The 27200-nt window shown below is 46.9% G+C and overlaps 1 protein-coding gene across 1 annotated transcript in view; it reads left to right on the top strand.

Moving 5' to 3' along the window:
* Positions 1-27200, top strand: part of SSU72 (SSU72 homolog, RNA polymerase II CTD phosphatase) — a 247418-nt gene that overhangs the window by 84340 nt on the left and 135878 nt on the right. Inside the window, exon 2 of the mRNA XM_078642411.1 lies at positions 4978-5121. Within this exon, the coding sequence (XP_078498537.1) occupies positions 4978-5121 (144 nt within the window). The remainder of the gene's footprint in view (positions 1-4977; positions 5122-27200) is intronic.

The following is a 27200-nucleotide window of genomic DNA, read 5'->3' as shown; positions in this document are numbered from 1 at the left end:
ATCTGCCTTTCCTGGCTGCGAAAGGGGCTTCCAACCGTGCCATTTTCCCCCCCAGCCACCAAGCTGTGGGTGCTACCCATCTTCTGAGAGGCTGCGGTGCCCACCAACCTAGTAGATCAGGTAGCCAGTAGTCTGGTCTGAAGCCTCCAAATCCTCCTAATCTGCTCCTTTACGACCATGGGCATCCAGTTGACGGTAGGATTTGCCATCATCTGCCTCACTGGTAGTCCATAACAATGGACAGGTGATTTTTTGAGATTGTCAGAAAAGGCTACTCCCTCCCCTTTGAGACTACCCCTGACTTCATGCCACCATCTCATGACCAGGTGACGTAGGATCATGTATCCTTGCTCCTCATGAAAGTCTTGGCTCTCTTGGCCAATGGAGCCATTGAGGGTTCTGGTGCCATAGTAGGCCGTGGTTGCTATTCTTGCTATTTTCTGGTCCCCAAAAAGGAAAAGGACCATCGTCCTTTCCTAGATCTTCTAGCCCTCAACTTCTTCCTCAAGGAGGACAAATTCAATATGCTCATGATAGCTTAGGTTGCCCTGGACACAGGAGACGCCTATTTCCACAGTCCTGTCCTGCTTGCCCACTGGCGTAGTGTGGTTTACGGTAAACCACAGGGACTTTCAATTCACTGTGCTCCCCTTTAGCCTTACCAGTGCCCCTCGGGTGTTCACAAAGGTGATGGTTGCAGCTCATTATGGAGGTCAGGGGTGCCAGTCTTCCCCTATCTTGACTGGCTGTTGAAGGTGGGCTTGTCCCAGGTTGTTGTCCCCCACCTCCAAAGTACAGCGAACCTCCTGTTCTGACTGGGGTTCACATTTGATGTTCCCACGTCACACCTGGCTCCCTCTCAGACCCTCCCTTTCATCTGAGCTATTCTGGACACAGTACAGTATGAGGCTTAACCTCCTGAATGTTGAGGCCAGGATTTTCAGGCTCGATCAATGTTTTAGCCTCTATCCTGGATATGGGTAAGGCAGACTGAGGCTGTCTGCCTCATGGCCTCCTGCTTGTGACACACTCCTGATGCAGTGAGACTTTGTTTTGATGGGCACAGCATCAGGGGAACCTCTCCGACTTTGCAGTTCCCTCTGAGATCTAGAATAAGGACCTGCAGTGGTGGCTTATAAACTGCGATTGGGTCAGCGGCAGACTCGTCTCCCTTCCCCAACCAGAGCTGACGGTAGTGACCGATGCGCCACTCCTGGGATGGGGCTGCTATCAGGGAGAGGTGGAGATCTGAGCACTCCGGTCTTCTGTGGAATCTGGACTCCATATTAACCTGCTGGAGTTCCATGCGATCCGACTGGCATTGAAAGCCTTTCCACCTTTCATCAAGGAAAGGCTAGTGCAGGTTTCAGACCACACCACCGCCATGTGGTACTGCAACAAACCGGGTGGGCGGGGTTGTGAACTCTGTCAAGAGGCCCTGCTCCTGTGGACATCGCTGGAACAGTAAGGCATATCCTTGGTGGGTCAACACCTGATAGGTTCTCTGAATTTCGGAGCTGACTAACTCAGCAGTCGATGCAGAGGGGATCAGGAACGACGTCTCCACCCGGAGGTTGCGCGTGCGCGCCTTGGTTAGATATGTTAAACCTCCATCGGATGCGAAATGTCAGCAGTTTTTTGAGTTCGAGTTTCCAAAGCTACTCTCGCCTGGAGACTCTTCATCTGGAGGGGAGTTTATGACATTCCACGCATACCACTCCTGTTCAGAGGTCTCAAGAAGATCAAGAATGACCAAATTGAGTCAACCTGGGTGTGGAGTTTGGTATCCCGAGCTACTGAGCATGGCAATCGATCCTCCGATCAGGCTGCCCCTTCAAGAGGATCTTCTGTTGCAGGGAAGGGTACTCCACCTGAACATGTCAATGCTCTGCCTTCTTAAGTGGAGACTGAATGGCAGTAGTTGGCAGCTTTCGACCTTCTCACAAATTTTGTAATGTCATTATGGTGGCAAGGCGGCCCTCCACCAAGATGGTATACACCTGCAGTTGTAAAAAAAATGTGTGGCATGTTGTGCAGAAAAATCCATTGATCTCCTTTCTGAAGTCTTGTTCTTTATTCTTTCCCTTGTCCAACAAGGCTCTGCTCTGGGCACCCTTATGGGATCTCTCTCTCCTCTGTTTGCCTTATTGCATCTGCCTGACCAACTCTTTGTTTAAATCCTCTATTGAATATATATAGAGAGATAGAGAGATATAGAGAGATAGATAGATAGAGAGATAGATAGATAGAGAGATAGATAGATAGAGAGATAGATAGATAGAGAGATAGATAGATAGAGAGATAGATAGATAGAGAGAGAGATAGATAGATAGAGAGATAGATAGATAGAGAGATAGAGAGATAGATAGATAGAGAGATAGATAGATAGATAGATAGATAGAGAGATAGATAGATAGATAGAGAGATAAATAGAGAGAGAGATAGAGAGATAGATAGATAGAGAGAGAGATAGAGAGATAGATAGAGAGAGATATATATATATATATATATATATATATATATTTTTTTTAAGGGTCTTGGCCCCCTTTTCCCCTTTATTATACCGCAATGGGACCATAATTTAGTCCTCACTTTTATGTGTGCTCCTTTCGAGCTTCTCAACAACTGCCCCCTCAGGCTTTTCACACTAAAAACAGCGTGCTGCAGGCCTTATTGTATAAGCCGCCTTACCTCGGTCTATCCTGACAAAGTGGTGCTTCGCACAAGAGCCTCCTTTCTACCTTAAGTGGTCACTTATTTCAAGTAGAGTAGATGCAATTCTGCCATCTGGAGTCGAGCGTTGTCAGTTTACCTTGACTTCACATGTGAGTTATGGGTGGAAGACCAATTTTCGCAGGTTGTTGGTGCTAAGAAGGGTTGGGAGGTGCAGCAGCAAAACCATCTCTCACTGGGTCGAGCTCTGCATCAAAATCTGCTACGCATTGCCCAAGAAGCAACCTCCTGCAGGAATGCAATCCTATTCCACCAGAGCTAAAGCTGCGACAACTATTCGCATGCAGAGTTTCGGTCCAGGTGCTCTGCCACGCAGCAACATGGGCTTCCCTGCACACATTCACCAAACATAACTGTCTGGACAGTCCGGTCCGCAGGGGTGGGCACACTGCCTGTTTGGTCCTGCAGGTCTTCCTTGTGTGAAATTGGTCCGCAGACCCACCTCCGGTAGATGGTATTGCTTGGGTAGCTGTTCCAAGGTAAGGAATCTGCCGCTAGAAGTCTCTTTCAGATGAATGTTACTTACCTTCGATAACGCCTTATCTGGTAGACCACTTCTAGCTACAGATTCCTTACTTACCAGCCTCCCCATCCTTTCTGCTCCGCGGACAGATTACTTGGATGAGGGCTGATCCCTTTCAGGCCCCTAGTTTATCTACACCAGTGTCCGTGTTCTACATGGCTCCACGCTTTTGGCTTGGAAAGTGGTGAAAACTGATGTTGGGGTGCCGAGGTGGCACCTATATAGATGCTGACGCACAAGAATACTGCACACTAAAAATCTTTCGGATCCAGTCTGATGCCTGGTGAATTCAAAGGTAAAGAATCTGCGGCTTGATAGTTTCTACCAGATATGCTGTTACAGAAAGTAACTTGTTCTCACTGTCAAGGAGCCAAAATCATTTAGAACCATAGTGTTAGAGCATATTCAAAAAAGCCACTGAGTGCTCCCTATTCCAGTACTCCTAATTTGTCCTGATGTTTGGTACTCTGGTAGTTTGTCACCAGGGTGGAGAAGTGTGGCTCAATGGTTAGAGCGGCAGACCCTGATGCAGAGGTCTAGCCCGGGACCAGGGTTCAATTCCCCGCCTCGGCGGGTCTTGGGCTCAAAAAATTCCACGGACCTGATAATTCTCGCCTCGGTGCCTATTCCAATCATGGAGTCCCACTCTGCAACTCTGGGCAATAGCTTGCTTAATCTCCACAACGGCCCCCACAACGCTAAGGATGCCTGGCCTCCACCTTGGGGGTGCCCAGGAGTGGACACCTCACAGGGAAAGCCAGGATGGGTTCCACAGCGGTATTCGTACAAGCGCCTTGAGACCCTTGCGGGTGAGTAGTGCGCTATACAAGTATCTATTTACCCTTGTCTCTCGGTCACCAGCCACCATCAAAAACTTGAAAGCTTTCCTATGCAATTTTAAAGAACTTTTAACAATAGGTTTGATAGACTTGACCTTCTGTTTTAAGCGTTGTGATGTCTGCACCTACATACGTCTATCTCTCACACTTCCGCCTCTTTCACACTAAGCCCTTTGTCCTATAAAACAATAACTAACTTGGTGGGGACCATGCATGACAGACACACATCGCCTTTCAACCCTTCCTTGAATAAGTCACTGGGACACTCAAGTGCTTCAGCCCCCAGAATGGATATATCAAGCTATGAGTCTTAGAATACTATTGGTACATAAAGTTGTTGCCATTTTTTGACTGCAAGCCAGAATACATTTGTTCATGCGCAAAGTTCATTATAACTGCTATAGAAACTGTTACTAGTACTGCTATGAGCGATTCGGGAATACTTGCAGTGTATTAATGAGAGACCGCCTAACAACGGTCAAGGAGTACTCCTAAAGGTATCTTTATCCAACTTGTATAGATTGAAATGTGTGAACCTCTGCTTTTGTCTGTCTCGGGTACAAATTCACAGAATTGCTTGATTAGTGTTTCAAGCGTATTAAAAGCCTTGCTTGTCTTCATGAAGGATTTGGTGCAATTTATTTTGGAATCGCTGTTCTGTGTTTCAAAAGCCTCCTCTGAATTCATTCAATGCCCCATTTCCTTACTAAACAAATACGGCACTGGAAATGGTTCTTACGGGGGCTTGTTGATATTTCTGCATAGTTTCATTTGTGTTTTTAAAAAAAAACTTTTTATGGCATCTTCTGAAATATTGAGGTTGTATAATTTCTTGGTAGAGATTTAAATGTTTAAAACAATTCTACTTTTTTTGTCTTTCAGCAAAAGAGGATTCCATGTTCGATCGTTTGGAACAGGGACTCATGTGAAACTACCAGGACCAGCACCGGACAAGCCTAATGTTTACGATTTCAAAACTACATACGATCAGATGTATACTGATCTCGTTAAGAAGGACAAAGAACTGTATCCGCAAGGACCACACTGTATTTAACACAATACGGTTCATCTTTGGAAGGTGTACATGCACACTTGCATTCAAGATGTGCAGCGGTTTGGCTTGACTGTGGCATTCCTGTGTTTGGGTTACTAGGCAGGCGTTACAATAGCAAAGGCTGTTGGGTGCTGTTAATGGTCCGATTCCTCATACTCTTTGCTGTGCATAATAGTGCATGTAGTTTCAAACCTATTCTCATCAAAACAGATTTTTCTTTTGAAACTCTTGCATTGTTATGCCATCAGTAGAGGAACACAAATATACGTTTTTTTTTTTGTTTTTAGCGCAGTCAAGCTCACAGGTAAGGCAGACCAGATAAACGATTAACACCTGAGTGAATGCTGAAGGGTTGAGCAGAGATTGGCTCCACAAACACACTGGTTCCTCTTGATGATTTTCATCAGAAGAACTGATTTTTTTTGGACTCTAACATCTATCTAGTCTCTGTGGATACAGCTAAATGGGGTGCATGTGAATATCCATAGTGCGCCAAGAAGAGCATGTTATAATTAATTTTTTTATTCTTTTATTGAAATTTGTCTTAGAGGAACAGTTTTAAGGATATTTGTGTTGGTTGTGATTGATTGTGGTGTTGGCAGTCCAAGGCTTTTAGTACAAATTTGGCTTGTCTAATGAAGCTGCAGGAGTTCACCGTTGTGTCCCAACTGCAACTAAATATATAGCACTCAAATTAAGCATAATGCACTTTTTATTAGCGTTTGATCTCCGATTGGCCCCACTAGAAGCAGTATTTTAGATAAGTAAAACTTTTTTTTGTAGTTTGGTTTACATTAGTCTTTCACTAAATGCTACTTAAATTGTCAACACATTTTACCAGATTTCCATCCTTATTCATGTATGGGATATTTATTGTGTGGTCCGCTACCTCGGAATCTGTTTTATAAAGTAGTGTATGCACATAGTCTTATATACCGACACCTTATATCGGTTAATTTTTTTAAGATTACATTTTTGCTGCATTATGTATTAAACAAAAAGAAAACTATCCATGTAGTGAATATTAAACTGTGAAGGAGGCATGCACACACCCCACCCGTTCAAATAAATCAGGCAGCATTATGACATTTCCATGGATGGGCGGCATTACAGTAGTGGTTACAGAAACGCCCCTACGTATAATGCAACAATTTTTTATGTCCAGTAAGTCGCAGCTCCCAATGGGAGGTGTATGTCGGAACGTCTCACCCCTATCCCCCCACTCCCACTTTGTGAAATTTGCACGGGTACCCCCTGCTCTTGTAAAGGACGTTCTCTGTTGCCATATATAGATCCATCCTTCTCTTCCATTCCTGCAATGTCTGAGCTTCAGGCGTCCCCCAGTACTGTCGCATCTACACTTGGCCACCACAAGCCCCATGTTACATAAAAAAGGAGATGTTTCCTGGGGACTTCGGCATCCCCTGGAATCCCTAACAGGATGTACTTGAGATCAAGAGGAATAGTCTTGCCCACCACCCAACGGAGTTCTTACCAATTAATCGGTAGTTCTGAATGACCGGGTAACTACAGTGTGTGAATATTTGAGCCGCACACGAAGACAAATGTGGAGGCCGCCCTTCCCATACTGTGTAAGTGGTCCCTGTCAGAATATACTCTAGGGAGGATTTTGAGCTGTATCAGGCGCAGACAGGATTTTATTGCCACCTTTCTTATGTGAATCAGGGCCACCTCCCAGTCTACTTCCTCCAGGTCTCTGACCTCCAAGGTCCACCTATATCAGTTTTTTGTTAAACCTGAAGTTCTAATTTTGCGATATATGGAATGTATGCCAATCTCGTTGTTGGCACTTCACGTTTCAGTGTTGTAAATTTGAAAGGTACACTTTATAGGTTTCATTACCAGTCAGCTGTTCCGATGACTTTAGATTTGACCTTCCCGTTGGACATTTGACATTAGAGTCTCCGGTATTAAGGATATTGGTGCTAGTGGATACTTACGTTTTTGTTTAAGTTGATTCTTGGAGTACAATAATTGCATATGTTTTTAGTAAATCTGGTATTGAGGCACTTTTTATTATTGCTTAAATGAAAAGGATAATATATGCATCCAGAAAATGTATAAGCTATCTTTTTTTTAATGTTTTTTTTCTGTAGAAACAAGGCAATTTGGACAGTTCAGCAAAAATCGGTTTACATTACTTATTTTTGCTACATCCGACATCTCAGTTACATTGAGTGTAATACAAGTATCAAATAAAATGCTTAAACACCACATTTTCCCACCCATGCATCCCGACCCAGCCAATTAGTCCAAGTCTTCCTCTACCCCAACAACACCTGGAGGCTCACAAATGTCACCACGAAACTTGTTCCAGGCCCCCCAAAATTTCCCCCACTTCCCGGGGCAGCCCCGGTGGATGAAGACGGCTTTTTCTGCCACCATTGCCTCGTCCATATCATTGCACCATTTATTAAGCGTCGGTGATATAGCCGAGCCCCACAGCATGGCGATGTTGCGCTTCGCCATCAACATGCCCAACATCACCCAGTCCAGCTGCCGGTGGTTAAGATCATTAGGTTCCCACACATTAAGCAAACAGTGGCGAGGCTCCGGCAGCAGAGAGATGTCTATCGTTTGGGAAATGGTGTGCATTACTGCTGTCCAGTATGATGTCGTGTATCTACAGTCCCAGATGGTGTGGTAGAATGTTCCCTCTTCCCCGCAGTTACGAAGACAAAATTTGTGCGTAGCTTTTCCTATTTTGAATAGGGTTGTCCTGGTGTAATACGTGCGGTGGAGTACCTTAAGTTGGACCAGCTTCAGCCTGGAGGGAATGGCAGTCTCCCGTGGTGAGGAAAGGGCCTCCTGCCAGTCAGTTTCCATAGGGGCCAACTTCCACAGACCAGGCCAGCCTCAACACGGACGTCATGTCTGGGAGGTTATTAATGAGCTTCCTATAGGTGAAGGAAGTAGCCCTGCCCTGCATGTGCTCTGTCAAAAGTCTATCCTCTAGAGGAGAGGATTCCTGCGAAATAGTTCCTGTCGGTATGGTCGACTGCAGTGCGTGTTTAATTTGTAAGTATCGAAACCTCTCCGTCTGCGACATTTCGTATTGTGTTTGAAGGTGGGCGAATTCCACCACTTTACCCTTCTTCCAAAGATCACCCACCACCGATATGCCTATAGCGTCCCAAGCCTGAAACCCCTTAGTATTGCGGAGGAAGCAGAGTTGGTAGGAGTCCCACAGTGGGGTCATTGGGTAATGATTCCAGAGCACTTAAGACGTCTGTTGGCTTTGTACCATAACTGAACGGAATGCTGCGTTGGACCTATCAAGTCTGGAGGGGGGCGGCGGCTACAGAGATTACGAAGCAGTCCCTTGCCCTCCAAGGAGTGTCTATCAGCGAAGTATGCTGGTTCAGTTTGCGGGGCGTGCAACCAGAAATTAATCTGTTTGAGATGTGCCGCCCAGTACTACAGTTCAATATTTGGGAGTGCTATCCCCCCATCATACCAGCTTCTAGTCAACTTATCTTGTGCAATTCTGGGTGGCTTCCCGCTCCACAGCAAATGGGATACTGTTGCCGCTATTGCCTTGAAATACGCTCCAGGGACCAATGATGGGGTATTTTCAAGCACATAGAGGAAGCGGGGAAGTGCCATCATTTTATATAACGCGGCCTTGCCCAAAAGTGTAATGGGGAGAGTCTGCCACACCTTGACATCGCGTCGAAACCTCTCAAGGAGGGGGCGAAGATTTAGAGTGTAGAATTCGTCAGGGTCTGGTGTGATGAAGATACCTAGGTATCTAAATGCCTTTGTTGAGGTCCTCAGGGGGCAGCTCAGGGGCAAGGCAGGAGGGGGGCCAACGAGAACATAGAGGATGGACTTAGTCCAGTTGATCTTGTAACCGGATACTCTACCAAACTTCTCACAGACGTTTAACAACTCCAGAATAGATTTTTTGGGGGAGGTGAGGTATAGAAGGATATCATCTGCATATAGGGATATGCGATCCTCCCATACATCGGTCCAGCGGAACCCCTTGATAGAGTGCTCCCATCTAAGCCAGATCGCGAGTGGCTCCAGGAGCAAAGCAAAAAGCAACGGAGACAATGGGCATCCCTGTCTCGTCCCCCGACCGAGGGGAAAGTCTCGCGAAATGTGCCCATTAGCAGTGACATGCGCCAGGGGTTTAGTATATAACAACCGAATCCAGGCGCAGAACTTGGAGCCAAAACCCATGTGCTGGAGCACCGCGAATAGGTAGGGCCATTCTACAGTATCGAACGCCTTAGTAGCATCTAGCAAGAGAATAACCGCAGGTTCTTTGATAGTCGCAATGCGTGCCAAGACCGCCTGGAGCCGTCGGAAGTTAAGGGCCGTGCTTCGATGCAGCATAAACCCCGATTGATCTTGGCGGACCAGCGTCTCGAGGTGCGGGGTCAGTCGCGTCGCCAGCAATTTAGCCAATATCTTAGGCTCCGCATTTATAAGAGAAATTGGACGGTAGGAGGCACAGTCTGTCTTCGGTCTGCCTGTCTTATGAATAGCGACAATTGTAGCTAATCGCTGATCCCTTGGTAGCTCCCCATTCATAAGCTATCTTTTTTAAACCTTTTATAAAAAGTTAATACTCTGAGAAACATGTACCTTGATCACCAATGTTTTTGTTCCCAATCCACAAATATTGTTGCTCATCTCTGAAGCAAAGTTGGTAATAGTCTGAGCCGCCTTGTGTTTAATTTTGAAGTGTAAAGCTTGGTGCAAAACATCATGGTCCAAGCATTGCGCACCCTGGTCTTGTGCCACTGTAAGAATTAAAATCCTCAGAGCGAGTTTTGGTGGGGGAAAAACTTGAAGACTTAATCAATTCAGCATTGATGTTTGGATGCTAATCTCAAAGTGACCATCCAGTCCAGAATGTACTTCAGAATTGAGCCACCAGTACTGTAAGCCTTTCTTTGAGTGAAGACTGAGGTTTTCTTCATTTGTCTTGGCTGATGACTGAGGTTCTTTTTCTTTTATCTGAAACAGTCTGGATTCTTCTCTAGGACTGTTCGGTCGGGAAAGTAACTGCTTTCTGGTTTTCATGTTGCTGCACAGTGACATGTCTTAGACACAGCCTTCCAGGGAGCTGTGCTGTAATTTCATGCACACTCACTTTAAGAAATAGATTTCAGTTTACAATCTGTCCGGGCCTTCGCACCCTCACGTGAAAGAACATGGGTAATCTTCTGTGGCGAGGTGCATGAGAAATAGTGATACTTTCCATGTTCAGCTGGATGAACAATTGCATTCAGAGAAGTGTTGTCATTTACACAGCCGATTCAAATCTGCTATCATAATGTCCATAAGTGCAATCAACCTTGACAGTTTTTCAGAGCTTAAAAGTAGGCGTTAAAGAGTTTGGCCTCTCTTGTTACGGATTTTGTGTGTGGGGAGCAGACAACGATGTGACAACTTCCTGAGTTTTTCCTGTGCTTTGAATTCATGTGATAGGCCAAAGAACCTTAGTTTTGTTCCTCTCCAGGAGGCTTTGTAGTTCCTCAAAAGGAGAAACATGCAATTATGTTCTCATGCATGCTCCAAAGAAATGTAGAGACTACCGATAAGTTATAAGCCCGCCGTGTCACATTCCATATTTTGCAATATGTGCTTTCTTTTAAGATTGTAATTGTATATTTTTCAGAACTTATTCCAGTCCAAGTTTCCTTTATTATATGTAACGTTGCAGCCTCTAACCAAAGGCAAATTATTTTGTACGTTTGGATAATTATTGCAGCCCAAAAGCTGTTGGCAACATCTACACACAAAGAGTGCATTGAAGCAGAAATGACAAATTTGGTGAGGTATGATCCCGCTCTTTCGGCCTCTGTCCTGGTGAGATTGACTCTTGGGTCTGCAGGAATTGATAGCCTCCTTCCCCCTGCTGGTCGAGCACGCCAGGTGGCATATGCCTGCTCTGCAGTGGGACGTGACTTCTCAGGAGGCCAACATCAAGTGGACCGCTCCAACCATGTCAGGATCTCAAAGTTAACAAAATAATCTGCAGTCGTGGTTACTTGATAGGGTCAGTGATGACCATTGCATCACCTCTGGGTTGGAGCAGTCACCTGGGAGTGGTGGTGATCAGAGGCCTCTGGCCTCGCCCTGACTCATATTACCCCTCTAGATCTGAGGGTCATCTACTTGGTGCTGAATGCCTTCCTTCAAGCCATCCAAGAGAGGCTGGATCAGGTGCTCACAGACCACACCACTGCTGTGATAGTGCAACAAACCGGGTGGGATCAGGTCATGGGCCTGTGCCAGGATGCATAAAGCCTCTGGAAATTACTGGACTGCTAGGGAATTTTCTTGCTGATGAATCACTTAGCAGGATCATTTAATGCCAGGGCTGGTTAGCCCAGTTGGCAGTGCCTAGCAGATCATCATAAGTGGCTAGTACACCTTGAGATGGTGCAAGGTCTCTGCTGGGAATGGGGAGGACATTGGCTGTTGGACACTGCTGAAACCATGCATTATTAACACTTTTGGATGTTGGCGTTCCCATGACGTCTCTTACTGGGAGACACGTTCCGCCTCCAGTAGAATTATGGACTGCTTTCTGCCTTTCTGCCTATACCAATCCTGCTCAGACTTCCCAAGAGGACCGACTGGCCCAATTCATCCTAGGGGCTCCAGATTGGGCACAGAGTATGGTATCCAAAACTCCTGGGCCCCAGAGCATCTGTCCTCTGATCAGACTGCCACTCTAGGAGAATCTGCTTTTGCAGCAGCAGGGCAGGGTTCTTGACCACAGTTGGTATGCAATTCTTGTTTCCTTCCTCTGTCATGCCTCAGTGGGACTTGGGCTTGGTCCTCACGTTTCTGATGTGCCCTCCCTTTGAGAAACTTAACATATGCTCCTTGTGGCTGCTTTTCCTTGCCACCATAACATCGGCACAGCACGAGTGAACTTGAAGCTCTGTGTTAACCCACCATACACCACTTTCTTTTCAGGCAAACTGGATTTGCAGAACTGATATCGATCACAACTTAGGTTGTGACCCTGTGTCGATCAAAACATCACCTTGCTGCTGTTTTATGCTCCTCACTTCTGTAAGGGAGCATCGAGCTTCTATATTGTTCTACCAAAGACAACTGGGTATGTCCGCTCATTATGGCGTTCGCTGGACAGGAAAAAAGGAAGCCTGTGCAGAAGAGAAGTAGCTCGCAGTGGATCGTGGTCTTCTTTAAGATCTGTCACTCTTTTTGGCTAAAAAGCAGCTGCCGTAAGTACTGCATGCTCATTCTACCAGGGCCAAAGCTGCTACTCCTGCGTTTGCATGCAATATCCCTGTCTTACACATCTGTCAAGCTGCTGCATGGTCGACTGCTCAGTCCTGCTGGACTTTCTGGGTTGATTCCGTTCACAGATCGTCCTCCAAATGCTTTGGTATCTATTCAAAAGGGAAGGAATCTGCAGCTAGAAGTCTCTACCAGAAGAACAATTTACTTGCCTTCTGTAACGTTCTTTCTGGTAGGGCACTTTCTCTAGCTGCAGATTCCTCACCTGCTGTCCCATCCTCCCCGTTCTGTAAATTACACGCTACCTATTAATAAGATCTCAAGTCTAGGAATCAGCACACTGGTCACGCCAATTTCCCTTGGGGGCTCTGTGTCTACGGGCACGGGTGTCCAGGGAAAAGCAATGGACATCAGCATGTGGGAGGGGCATCTTTATAGGCCCTGCACATCATTTCCGGACCGGAGTGGCGTCTTGTGTGAGCACCTTCTGGCGCGTAGAGGTACTCCTGAAAAGTTTCCGGTATCCAGTCTGGCTCCTGGGGAGTATTGAAAAGGTTCACATAGATATCCAAATGGTCCTTGTGTCCTCTAATTTGGACATTCTTCTCAAAGACCCGTTCTGGGACAGGCAGTTAAACTTGATACATCAGTTTTTTTTGGTGATCACGGGCAGGGAGCAGCAGCAACAGGACAGCTTGGTACCTTGCACAAAAGTGCGCCTCTCGGTCAGGGCTGGCACATTTTTCATCCGGTTTACTGGTCTTCTGCGCCACTTAGAAAGTAGTTCGTAGGCTGGACGTCCCTTGATGGGTGCTAGCAAGTTGCAGCCCGCTAGGACTCATTTCACCTGGTTTTGGGTGCAGTGGCCCAGTCCCCTAGGTACTGGTACTGGGTGGGCTAGGAAGGGTCATGAACCACAAACTTTGGGCTGGTGGTCAATCTGACCCTCCTGAGTGGAGGTACCCAAGCTCTGCCCTCAGCGGACTCAGCAAAAATGCGGTACCAGACTTTATGGATTTTGCCCTGCAGCTGCAACAGGACAGTACCTCTGTCACGAGGGAGATCTTTGGTGATTTACAATGGCTGGCAGCACTCTGGGGTTTGTAGAGACCACACAGCTGCAAGAGTGGCAGATTTTGTGGGGGGGGGGGGGAATTCTTGAGTTCCAGAATAGCAGACAGGGGATTTGGTGTCAAAATTCGTCTTAGGATCTTCAGTTCTTGCTCTGGCAGCAGTTCCTCCTCTGTTCTTGGGCAGTGGAACATCTTGTGTTCTGATGCAGGAAGGCCCCCCTAATTGCTACATTTAGGGACCTTTTAGGGGAGTAGAAGGCCCAGGCCAATGGGCCTTGTACCTTGGGGTGGTTACACCCCCTAAATTCCAACCTTCAGTGGTAACGGGCAATTCTCTGAATCCTGTTGGATGTTTTCCCCCATCTTCAAGATGGTGAAAAGTGAATTCTGTGCTTTACCTCTCTTTCCCCAACAGCGGGATGAGATAAGCGGAGGGCGGCACACCTCCTGGCTATTGTGGGTTTCCCGCCTTTCTTCCTACCAATAGGGACAGGGATCGGTAGGGGGGAGGGGGGGGCTTTCTCCTGCTACAGGAGAGGCTGGGCGAGGTGTTCAGAGTGCTGAGCCCTTTGAAGCTCACTGCCTCAGTTTACTCATCCTGGCTGGGAAGGGGTGTGAAGCCCTCCACCCAGCACAGGCATACTGGGCGCTGAGAGCACTGGCTCTCACCCCATGTGTCCAGAATAGTGTTTTAGGGCAGCAGGCCAACAAACACACTAGAGCAGTTGATTTTTCAGGGGTCCCCTCTAAGGGGACCCCGGAGTTAACATTTTAATAAATCCAACCCTGGCATCAGGGTGGATTTATTATTAGGAGTAGTTTGCGATCAAATGCTCCTCAGTTCAGTCAAGCCATTGTGGTGCTGTGAAACTAGAGTTTGAGTTTACAGCCCATGGACTCTATATGGCCTCACTGTCACTTACAATATGAAGAATAGACTTAATATTGCAGGGTCATATCTGCTCATGCAAATGTTTCCTCACCATAGATACATCGCACCCTGCCTTAGGCCTGAGAGGCCTCCTAGAGGGGTGACTTGCATATACCTTGGCAGTGTTTTAGCATGGTACACCGGCTTAATGCCATGTCGACTTTTCGTCTACTCTGCACCAAGGCATGCAGGCCACTGTGTCAGTTTGCATGACCTTGGTGAGGGGTTCCCAGGGTGGCACACCTAGTGCTGTATCCCTTGTGTATGAATAGGAGTTTGAGCGTATGTTCCTCCCTTCCAGGGAATCTCATTTCGTCAAATGTATAATTCCTTTTTATAATGCAGAACAATAATTCAAATTGGTTTAAATAAAGATAATCATTTTATTTGAAATCACCACTTTGTAGATCCATTGTTCATAGTTTCACTCTTTTTATGGCTCTTTTAGAGCGTGATTTTTAAAAAAAGAGAACAGCCGACACGTGTTTCGCCCTATGTGGCAAGTTTGGCCAGGGCTTTCTCAAGGCTAATCATGGTGTCTCAGTATTCATAAATGCAAACGGTAACAATGTAAAATCCAATATGCTTCACTAAGACGGGTAATAACATCCAAATTAGAAAATATCCCACAACTGTCTGTGCACTCTGAGCGAAGTCCCAGGACAATGCCGATAGCGTGCCGTTTCCGTGGTGTAACCTTTCTGTACCCTCTTCATTACTAATGCCCTATGTACCAGGGTTACCATTTCATTTACTAGGGACTTACAGGGATATCTGAAGTGGGTCCAATTGTTGATTAGTTTTAGGGAAAGAACATAGGTACTGAAAACGTGGTTAGCAGGAACCCAGTGCGCATTCAGTCAAAGTTGCATCAGAGATTGGGTGAAAAGTGAGTGGGGGGTGTGGTACTGCGACACCCCGTCTTCCTACACCGGGCTAATAACGTTTTGGTCGCAGAGAAGAGATGAACTATACCATCTGAAAGAAACTATTAGTTATAGATTCCTTACCTTAGAATTACCCTCAGGGGTCAGACTTGATCCAGAGAATATTTCTTCAGCAGTACTTCTGCGCGTTTGTAGGTGGTGTCAGTCAACTCTGCGTTCGTCGTTGGAGTTGATTGCCGGAATGACAACGCAGTATCTCCTTGGACGCCGCCCCTGCGCGCTGACGTCAGTGCTTCCTTTTCCACGTCCGCCATCGCAGATCTGGAGATTGGTACCCTTAGTCACTTCCTGACTAACATCTTTTTGGTGCACATAGGGGTGTCCCATCGATGTACCGGCTTCAATCCTCGGTCACGGACCCACACCTCGTGTGCCTCTGCTGCCTGGAGTGCGGCCACGACCTGAAGTCTTGCTCAGACTGTCGGGCCATGAACCCAAAGTCTTTTGGGGGCCTGGCAGTCCGCTCCCTGCTGCTCAAGGTCCTGGTGGAGAGGGAGGTCGCGGGACCGGTAATGGAGTCACCACCATCATTCATCTTTGAAGTCTTCGGTTAAGTCTAAGCACAAGAAGAAGGCGAAGAAGCACCATCGCTCTTCGCCTTCTCCCCGTCCCTCGGCCGACGCGGAAAGTCGTAGTTCTTCGGCTTCGCCTGCTGAGCCCCCTGGGATGGCTCCGAGCTTCCCTCCCTTCCCGGGAGCCGGGGCATCCCCTGCCCAGCTTCGTGCATTCTACGAAGCCCTCCACTCCATCTTAGGGCAGCGAGACTCTGCCAGCGCTCCTTCGGGCCCTGCGGACTCAGCTGGGGGTTTAAGGCCTTCGATGCTGGCGGCTCCGGCCGACGCTGCAGAGCTCCCAGGGATCCAGGTCTGGATCCGGATCAGCGCTGGTGGACTTCACAAAACCTCCCCCAGCACCGGTTGTGTCCCGGCCAGCCTCCCCTCGACTTGAACACGGAGCCGGACTGGCGTTGACCACTGTTCTAATCTGGCAATCATTTTCGCCCTGAGAGGCAGCCGGAGGAGGCTGAGGGGTCTGTGGACCCTCTGACCGACCTGCTAAAAGAGCTGGATTGGAGAGAAGAGTTGGGTGATGCCAGTGATCTGGATACTTCCCCAGACCATGTTATGCTTCCCCCCCCCCCCCCCCCATACCGTGGTCACGGAGAAGGGAGCCTCCTACGCTGTGGTGTTGCGTAGGGTGCATGAGGCCTTGGGCCTTGAGCTTCCTACGATGTCAGTCTGGACTAAACTCCTGACTGAGGTGCTTCAGCCGGCAACGGTCTCTTCGGAGCCCCTGCTGCCGTTCAATGAGGCCCTCACCGACCTCCTTCTGGGCACTTGATTCAAGCCCAGCACAGGGGCTCCTGCGGATAGAATGATTGCCCGATGCCACCGCCCGGCCCCTGGTGACCCCACTTTCCTCTCCCAACACCCTACCTCTGAGAGCTTGGTGGTCCAAGCCTCAACATCTGAAGGCAAAGTTCCCTGCTGCTCCCCCAGATAGGGAATCCAAGAAGCTGGACCATCTTGGGAAGATGTTTTCTTCTGCCAGCTTAGGACTGCGGTAGGTGAACACTGCATGTCTTTTGGGCCGCGACACCCACTCTCTGTGGGACACGGTTGCACAAGTGCTGCCACAGTGCTCGAAGGAGGCCTGGACTGTGTACTCCCGTGCGGTTTCAGTGGGTAGAGACACAGCGCATTAGCCATTCGATGTGGGCTGGATACTTCTGACTCGCAAGGTAGAACAATTTCTACGTCAGTAGCCTTGAGACGTTGCGCCTGGCAGAGTTCCACTGGCTTTACCTGGGATGTCCAATTGACCCTTTTGAACATGCCCTTTGATAGCAGTCGCTTGTTTGGCGACAAGGCAGACAATGCGCTCAGGGGCTTAAAGGACTCTCTGGCTATGGCCAGATCCTTGGGTCTCGCTGCCACCTCTTGACTCGTTCAGTCTGCCTTTCATGGCTATGGAATGGGTGCCCCACCAGGTTCCACCCAGGGCCACAGGCTGGCGCAAACTATTCAACCTTTTGCGTGGCCCTGACGTGGGACCCAGCGCTGTGGGTTTCGGGGCCAGTGGGCAGGCCAGTCCACCAGTACCCCCTCTGCATCAGCCTCCAAGCCTTCTTAGTCCAACCTTTCGGGTTGCCAGTGGGTGGCAGGATTTGCCATCACCTCACCCACTGGCACAACTTCAAGTACAACAGGTGGGTTTTGCAGATAGTCCGAAGGGGCTACTCCCTCCACTTCGGACTACCCCCTCCCTCCATGCCACCAACATTCCATTGCATGTCGCAGGATCACTTGGCAACTTCACCATCTGGGAGTTGTGGCTCTCTTGGACAAGGGAGCCATCCAGCGAGTCCCTGTGCCAGAAGTAGGTCGTTGTGGTTGTTCCCACTACTTCCTGGTGCCCAAGAAGGACCTTCATTGATACCAATGGGGTAGACCCAAAAGATCAATAGGACCTGGGTAACTGTATATATATATGAAAAAAGTGGTCCTAGATACACAATTTAAGCACAATTAATGATATGAATATTATTTCTTCACAATCAAAAAACAAGATCAGACTAAATCTGAACATACAAACACAAGGAGATGTATTATTGGCTTAATTCAGCTCAAGAAAACAGAAGAACCCAACACAACAATGTATACGATAATTTCTACTGCAATTTATTTACAAATTCATAAAATTTCAGCAAAGAAAGAAAGGAAAGGAAACAAAGTTGGTGCTCAAGTGAAAGAAAAGAATTTCAAGGTAATTTAGTGCAACAGAGAAATTATATGTACATTGCACATGTAAAGCCTACCCATTTACAATCTATATACAATAATATACAAGGGGACAGGAAGGGGCAGGTGTAGGCTTAAAGGAGTAACTGGGGGGATCGTCGACGTTTCGACCCTGGCGCAATAAGGGAAGGTCACGACCTCTGCTGCGGGTCTTCTTCAGGACGGTTGTAGGGAAGGGGGAGGACAGGGAAGCACCTGTAACGGTAAGTGTAAATATTTTTTAACCATTTATAATAGGTGTTCTAATCAGAAGGGATTAATTAAAGGAAGTGTTGGGTACATTACCAATTAAAATTAGAAGGTGTCGCAATTCCAGATCAGTTGGGCGATGCACCTATCAAAGGTAAAGACAGACCGGAAAACTGTTAGCCCATCTCCAAAGGCACAGTCCTCTCAAGTTTGTCAAGAAAGAGGTGTTCCACAATTTTTGACTCACCTCAAGAAAAGAATTATCTGCTCAAGGTGAAGATTCACTCCAAAACTAGTTGATACACGATGGGCAGTTGTAATCAATCGTGCCTAGTCCAGTCCACGATGAACATGATACTGATGTTCAAGGGAAATAATTAAATTCAAGCGTATCTGTATAGAAAGAATAGGGTATCAAGCCCATGTTATAATTTGCCCATACAATCACTAAGCAAGTTGATCAGAATTACGTGTAACATATAGATGGATCTGTATTATACCAACTACACAGATCAGAGTCCACCGTTATTTATAAACAGTAACACAGGTCAAAGTCCACCATTACTGCTGGACGCCATTGCATGGTATTATATCACCCGTCACACTCGGAATGCTAAACTACGGCATGTCCGACATAAACTAGCCAACCCACCACTATCGTCCATATGCGAGTTTAATAAAAAACTTTTTAAAAAGGGGGGAGTGGTACCAGTGAACCGCTAGGCGTACCGCTATTCCAAATCACATTGGATCAAAGCGTTATCGCAATACCAAAATACATGCCGCTATTGTCAGTTACATTTAAGTGACAGCGTTGTCCCTTAACACGCCGCTAAGGTCAATTACTTAATTGACAGCGTTGTCCCTTAACGTGCAGGATCTCAGAGCGATCGGACTGCAGTTAGCCAAGTAGTACAAAAAGTATTCCGGCAGCTTCCGCGATCGGCTGGAACCACGTGGTCAATGACCACCAATGACGATTAAGTAGGCAAGTAAACACAAAGAAGGGGCTCAAGTTTAATGGAAATCAAAGGAGGACTCTATGCCTGAATGCGAGTGAGGCAATGTCGTTATTACAATGGGGGCGGAAACAGACTTAATGGAACCCAGGGAAACACTCTGTTCGTAAATGCGAGTGAACCAATGGCATTATTAAAATGGGGGCGGAAAACACGCTGGGGCTGCCATGTTGGTCGTGGAATTAGCCACAATTTCCAAACGCCGACCCTCAAGACCACAATAATTCGACATTTTTCACAATTATAAATTAATAATTAATACAACATTGTGACAAAAATACATTTTATAATTATCTAAAGGCAAAAACAATTCAAAAAACATTACTGTACATAAGACACACAATATAAACAGTCACAAAAAGCAATAAATATCAAATACATTTACATGGGAATATAGTGTTATAGCTGATGTTAACACCATTTACCAATGAATTACAATTCCAATTTGCTAAAAAGCAGGACGAGGACTCATATCACAGATAGGAAGGAGTCATCAGACTGCACAAGAGTCAGGCTGTTGATAATAATGCCATTTGTCTCATTACTTCCTCCTGTTCGTTCAGGCCCCTATTCACAGTATCAAAAAAATGCATCCACCTGCATTCACGGATACTGATTGATTGTGCCAGGTTCCCTCCCCTTGGATTAGGATTCACCTTCTCAATAACACACCATCTAAGACTTTCGGGTGTGTGATTGAATCTGACAAAATGATCAACCAAGGGTGCTCCCTGTACTTTACACTGCATCTTGCAGCATTGCAGCAGGATCCGGTGTAAAGTACAGGGAGCACCCTTGGTTGATCATTTTGTCAGATTCAATCACACACCCGAAAGTCTTAGATGGTGTGTTATTGAGAAGGTGAATCCTAATCCAAGGGGAGGGAACCTGGCACAATCAATCAGTATCCGTGAATGCAGGTGGATGCATTTTTTTGATACTGTGAATAGGGGCCTGAACGAACAGGAGGAAGTAATGAGACAAATGGCATTATTATCAACAGCCTGACTCTTGTGCAGTCTGATGACTCCTTCCTATCTGTGATATGAGTCCTCGTCCTGCTTTTTAGCAAACTGGAATTGTAATTCATTGGTAAATGGTGTTAACATCAGCTATAACACTATATTCCCATGTAAATGTATTTGATATTTATTGCTTTTTGTGACTGTTTATATTGTGTGTCTTATGTACAGTAATGTGTTTTGAATTGTTTTTGCCTTTAGATAATTATAAAATGTATTTTTGTCACAATGTTGTATTAATTATTAATTTATAATTGTGAAAAATGTCGAAATATTGTGGTCTTGAGGGTCGGCGTTTGGAAATTGTGGCTAATTCCACGACCAACATGGCAGCCCCAGCGTGTTTTCCGCCCCCATTTTAATAATGCCATTGGTTCACTCGCATTTACGAACAGAGTGTTTCCCTGGGTTCCATTAAGTCTGTTTCCGCCCCCATTGTAATAACGACATTGCCTCACTCGCATTCAGGCGTAGAGTCCTCCTTTGATTTCCATTAAACTTGAGCCCCTTCTTTGTGTTTACTTGCCTACTTAATCGTCATTGGTGGTCATTGACCACGTGGTTCCAGCCGATCGCGGAAGCTGCCGGAATACTTTTTGTACTACTTGGCTAACTGCAGTCCGATCGCTCTGAGATCCTGCACGTTAAGGGACAACGCTGTCAATTAAAGGTAATTGACCTTAGCGGCGTGTTAAGGGACAACGCTGTCACTTAAATGTAACTGACAATAGCGGCATGTATTTTGGTATTGCGATAACGCTTTGATCCAATGTGATTTGGAATAGCGGTACGCCTAGCGGTTCACTGGTACCACTCCCCCCTTTTTAAAAAGTTTTTTATTAAACTCGCATATGGACGATAGTGGTGGGTTGGCTAGTTTATGTCGGACATGCCGTAGTTTAGCATTCCGAGTGTGACGGGTGATATAATACCATGCAATGGCGTCCAGCAGTAATGGTGGACTTTGACCTGTGTTACTGTTTATAAATAACGGTGGACTCTGATCTGTGTAGTTGGTATAATACAGATCCATCTATATGTTACACGTAATTCTGATCAACTTGCTTAGTGATTGTATGGGCAAATTATAACATGGGCTTGATACCCTATTCTTTCTATACAGATACGCTTGAATTTAATTATTTCCCTTGAACATCAGTATCATGTTCATCGTGGACTGGACTAGGCACGATTGATTACAACTGCCCATCGTGTATCAACTAGTTTTGGAGTGAATCTTCACCTTGAGCAGATAATTCTTTTCTTGAGGTGAGTCAAAAATTGTGGAACACCTCTTTCTTGACAAACTTGAGAGGACTGTGCCTTTGGAGATGGGCTAACAGTTTTCCGGTCTGTCTTTACCTTTGATAGGTGCATCGCCCAACTGATCTGGAATTGCGACACCTTCTAATTTTAATTGGTAATGTACCCAACACTTCCTTTAATTAATCCCTTCTGATTAGAACACCTATTATAAATGGTTAAAAAATATTTACACTTACCGTTACAGGTGCTTCCCTGTCCTCCCCCTTCCCTACAACCGTCCTGAAGAAGACCCGCAGCAGAGGTCGTGACCTTCCCTTATTGCGCCAGGGTCGAAACGTCGACGATCCCCCCAGTTACTCCTTTAAGCCTACACCTGCCCCTTCCTGTCCCCTTGTATATTATTGTATATAGATTGTAAATGGGTAGGCTTTACATGTGCAATGTACATATAATTTCTCTGTTGCACTAAATTACCTTGAAATTCTTTTCTTTCACTTGAGCACCAACTTTGTTTCCTTTCCTTTCTTTCTTTGCTGAAATTTTATGAATTTGTAAATAAATTGCAGTAGAAATTATCGTATACATTGTTGTGTTGGGTTCTTCTGTTTTCTTGAGCTGAATTAAGCCAATAATACATCTCCTTGTGTTTGTATGTTCAGATTTAGTCTGATCTTGTTTTTTGATTGTGAAGAAATAATATTCATATCATTAATTGTGCTTAAATTGTGTATCTAGGACCACTTTTTTCATATATATATACAAGAAGGACCTTCGTCCTATCTTGGATCTCGGGGACGTCAACCGCTTCCTCCGGAAGGAGAAGTTCAAAATGTTGACGATGGCTCAGGTCCTGTCTGCCTTCGACCCTGGAGACTGGATGGTAGCGTTGGACTTGCAGGACGCTTATTTTCACATGCCCGTCCTGCCGGCCCACAGGCGTTACCTATGTTTCACGCTAGGCCACAAGCATTTTCAGTTTAAAGTACCTCCCTGTGGCCTTAACCAGCGCCTCTCTGGTGTTCACGAAAGTGATGGTGGTGGTCGCAGCTCATCTGCACAGATCAGGGGTTCCAGTCTTCCCCTATCTCGACGACTGGCTGTTGAATGCGAGTTTGCCCTAGGCTGTCGTCGCCAACCTCCAGAATACGGCGCACTTTGTGCCCCCGCGTGGGTTCACTATCAACATGCCGAAGTCACACCTGATTCCCTCTCGGAAGCTCCTTTTCATCGGAGCAGTTCTGGATACAGCACAGTTTCGGGCCTATCCTCCCTAACAGCGAGTCCAGGATATTAGGGCTATAATACCGATGTTTCAGCCTCTATCCCAGATTTCGGTGAAATGACCGAGGCGGCTGGGCCTCATGACCTCCTGCATCCTGCTGGTGGACCATGCCAGGTGGCATATGCGGGCTCCGCAGTGGCACATGAAGTTCCAGTGGGCGCAGCATCAGGGTAATCTTTCCGATGTCGTCCACATCTCGGAGGGCACTGTACACCAATTGCACTGGTGGCTAACGAACCAGGATTGGGTCAATGGCAGATCCCGCTCCCTGCTCCAACCAGACCTCACGGTGGTGACCGATGGGTCACTTCTGGGATGGGACGGCCACATGGGAGAGGCGGAGATCAGAGGCCTCTGGTCTCCGGTAGAGTCCAGGCTCAACATAAACCTGCTGGAGCTCCAAGCGATCCGTCTTGCACTGAAAGCATTCCTTCCTTCTGTCAAAGGAAGAGTAGTGCAGGTATTCATGGACACCACCACCGCTATGTGGTACTGCAACAAACCGCGTGGGGTGGGATTGTGGAGCCTATGTCAAGAGTCTCTCCCCCTACCGCCCCCTGCATGTGGCTAGAACATCACGGCATGTCCCTGGTGGTTCAACACCTGGCAGGTTCCCTGAACGCCAGGACAGACAAACTCAGCCACCGGTGCATGATGGATCACAAATGGTGTCTTCATTCAGCAGTGGGGAGAGCCTTGGTTAGATCTGTTCGCCACCAAAGAGAATGCGCAATGTCAGCAGTTCTGCATGTTGGAATTTCCAAGGCTTTACATGCTCGGCGACGCTTTTCGTCTCAAGTGGAATTGCGGTCTTCTATACGCCTTTCCGCCTATACCACTTCTGCCCAGAGTGCTGAAGATCAAGGGCGACTGGGCTCAAGTCATTCGTGTATCTCCGGATTGGGATCGAAGAGTCCGGTATCCCGAGCTCTTGAACATGTCCATCGGTCCTCTGATCAGTCTGCCTCTTCGAGAGGATATTCTGTCGCAGCAACAATGTACGGTCCTCTGCCTGAACCTGTCCAGCCTCCACCTCCTTTCGTGGTGATTGAGTGGCGACAGTTGACAGCTTTTGACCTTTCTCCCAAAGTCTGTTATGTCATCCTGGCAGCCAGGCGTCCCTCCACTAAAACTGTATACGCTTGTAGATGGAACAGTTTTGTGGCATGGTGCACAGCAAAGTCTGTGGATCTCCTTTCTGCCCCTCTTTCAGAGGTTCTCCTCTTCATTCATTCTTTGGCCTAGCGGGGCTCTGCTCTGGGCACCCTTAAAGGCTATCTTTCAGCCATTTCGGTCTTTCTTCGCCTTCCTGATCAACCTTCTCTTTCAAGTCCCCTATTTTAAATCGATTTCTTAAGGGCATTACTCGCCTCTTTCCTCCTATTCCTTTCGTAATGCCCCAGTGGGACTTAACTTACCTTATTTGTGCTTTTTTCGAGCCACTGCACAACCTTAAAGACTGCTTTTCTGGTTGCCATCACCTCTGCTCGCAGGGTAAGCAATCTTCAGCCTCTTTCTTCGAAATCTCCTTTCCTTACTGTTCATTCGGACAAGGTTGTCCTTCACACTAGGCCGCCTTATTTTTTTCTCCCAAAGTGGTTACCTCTTTCTACATAGGACAGACCATCACTTTGCTTACCTTCTTCCCGCCCCCTCATCCTTCTAAGGAGGAGGAGAGGCTCCACCGTCTGGATCCAAAACGAGCGCTATCATTTTATCTGGATCGTACAAAACCATTCCAGGTGGACGATCGACACCTTGTTGGCTATATGGGCACCAAGAAAGGTTGGGCCGTGCAAAAACGAACCATCTCCCGATAGGCCATTCTTTGCATTAAAATCGGTTATTCCTTGGCGAAAAAGGAGCCTCCAGTAGGGTTGCTTGCCCATTCCACCAGGGGGACGGCAGCCACTACTGCTTTGGGATGTGGAGTCCCTCTCAGTGACATCTGCCAGGCAGCAACGTTGGCATCTCTGCACATGTTCACTAAATATTATTGCCTGGATAGTCCGGTCCAAAGAGATGGCTTCTTTGGCTGTTCAATTGTCCATGACTTTTTGGTATGAACTTAGTTCTCAGACCCACCTCCAGGGTCGGTATTGCTGTGGTATCTATTCTAAGGTAAGGTATCTATAACTAAATGTCTCTTTCAGATAAACAAGTTACTTACCTTCGATAGCAATATATCTGTAAGAGACATATAATAGTTATAGCTTCCTTACTGCCCCACCCATCCTCTCCCTTCTGCGAACTGACGTCTAGAGTAAGGGACCCCCTTTCAGGGCCCTAGTTTTGTGCACAAGTGGTCAGTGTCTTGAATGGCTCGCTTCTGGCGTGGAATGTTGTGTTAAGAAATGACGTCAACGTGCAGTGGCAGCTTTTAAGTAGATACCGCAATGTCATTCCGGCGATCAAGATGCCTACGATGAGTGCAGAGTCGACTGACGTGCGGTGGTACTGCTGAAGACATTTTTTCCTGATCCAGTCTGACCTCTGGGGGTAATTCTAAAGTAAGGGATCTATAACTAATGTCTCTTACATATATATCGTTACCGAAGGTAAGTAACTTGTTCGGTTGCGTGAGACATTCAATTTAGTACTGGAAACGCACCACTAAAGATGTGCAAACAAAGCTTTGGTGCACCTCTTAATTTGAGAACAGGATTTTAAAAAAAAATCTTTCTTAAAAAAAGCTTGAGACCATATCATACAAAGACAGTCTTGAGTACATTGGTTGCCATATACAGAGAATCAGTGTAATCATATTCTTGGATAGAGCAGGCCTGCTTATTACCCCCAGACGTGCCGCTAGTCTTCCACCACCAGCCCTCTATACCTCCTCCAGGGCATCTACACCTTTCCCATTTCATAACACACCCCCTATTTTTGTACACTGTTTCTCGGCCCTCTGGCACCAATCAATATCCCGTTTCCATTCCTCCACCTGCGGAGGTGCAGGCGCCCCCCAATCCCTTGCAATATTGCGTCACCCCCGCCGACAAGGCCAGCCATAGACCCACGTATCTGGACCAGCCTGCATCGCCTCTAATCATCAATAAAAGCCGTTTTGGTTCTAATGGCACAGGCTCTCCCACAACCTCCGACATAACTTCTGTGACTTTACGCTAGAATATTGAAACCTCAGGATATTCCCACAGAAAATGTATGAAGGTCCCTTCCTCCCCGCACCCCCTGACGCACAGCACGGACAGGGCCTGACCCCAGGAGAATAGGTGAGTGTGAGGATAGTATGTGTGATGGAAGCTCTTATGTGTGATGGAGGATTTTGAGCTGCACCAGTCGAAATCCGACTCGCATACCCACTTCACTAGGGCTCGGGAGTGCCACCTGCCAATCCTCATCATCTGGAGCCCCCAGGTCGCTGACCCAGGCCTCCCTAAGAGCGGCCAGGGGATCTGGGAGGTTGTTAATCAATTTGCGGTAGATCGTGGAGGTGAGTTTCCCCTGGATGGGGTCCAGCGGTAGCCGGTCCTCTAGCGGGGAGTAGTCCGGAATGGAAACCCCTTGCTGGATAGGAGTGCGCAGGGCATGCAAAAACCTCAGGTGGGTGTATTTCTGCGAATCGTGCATATTCTACTCTTTTTGCAGGTACTCAAATGTGCAAGGAGAGTCCCCCTTCCTCACTTCTCCCAAGTTTTCAAATACTATCAATTGCCAGCCTTTGAAACCATTTACAACAAGGGGTGGTGATGGACAGAGTCTCTGAATTAAGCAGAGTACTCTCACCCAGTCAAGAGATCAGGGCTAGATCCAACACCGTTTTTTAGCTCATTGCACCATCCCAGTTTCAGAACCTGGCTGTATGCAAATTAGTCTGTCCCTGGCCCAGTGCATCATGGGAACAGGGCAGACCAGACTACAAAAGCCAATTCTTACACTGGGAAGGAAACAAGCTTCCGGGGACCGGTTTCTGGCATTACAGCCGTCTTCGGCCCGGCTTGCTTGAATCCTGATGGTGCAATGAGCAAGGGACTCACATCTGAGTATACCCTTCCACGCTTAGGGTGGACAAAATTATTTACTTCAAGGGGTGGTGATGGACAGAGTCTCTGAATTAAGCAGAGTACTCTCACCCAGTCAAGAGATCAGGGCTAGATCCAACACCGTTTTTTAGCTCATTGCACCATCCCAGTTTCAGAACCTGGCTGTATGCAAATTAGTCTGTCCCTGGCCCAGTGCATCATGGGAACAGGGCAGACCAGACTACAAAAGCCAATTCTTACACTGGGAAGGAAACAAGCTTCCG

This window comes from Lissotriton helveticus, chromosome 5_1, assembly GCF_964261635.1.
Source record: "Lissotriton helveticus chromosome 5_1, aLisHel1.1, whole genome shotgun sequence".
Taxonomy (NCBI): Eukaryota; Metazoa; Chordata; class Amphibia; order Caudata; family Salamandridae; genus Lissotriton; species Lissotriton helveticus.
This window is presented reverse-complemented; position numbering and strand designations above follow the sequence as displayed.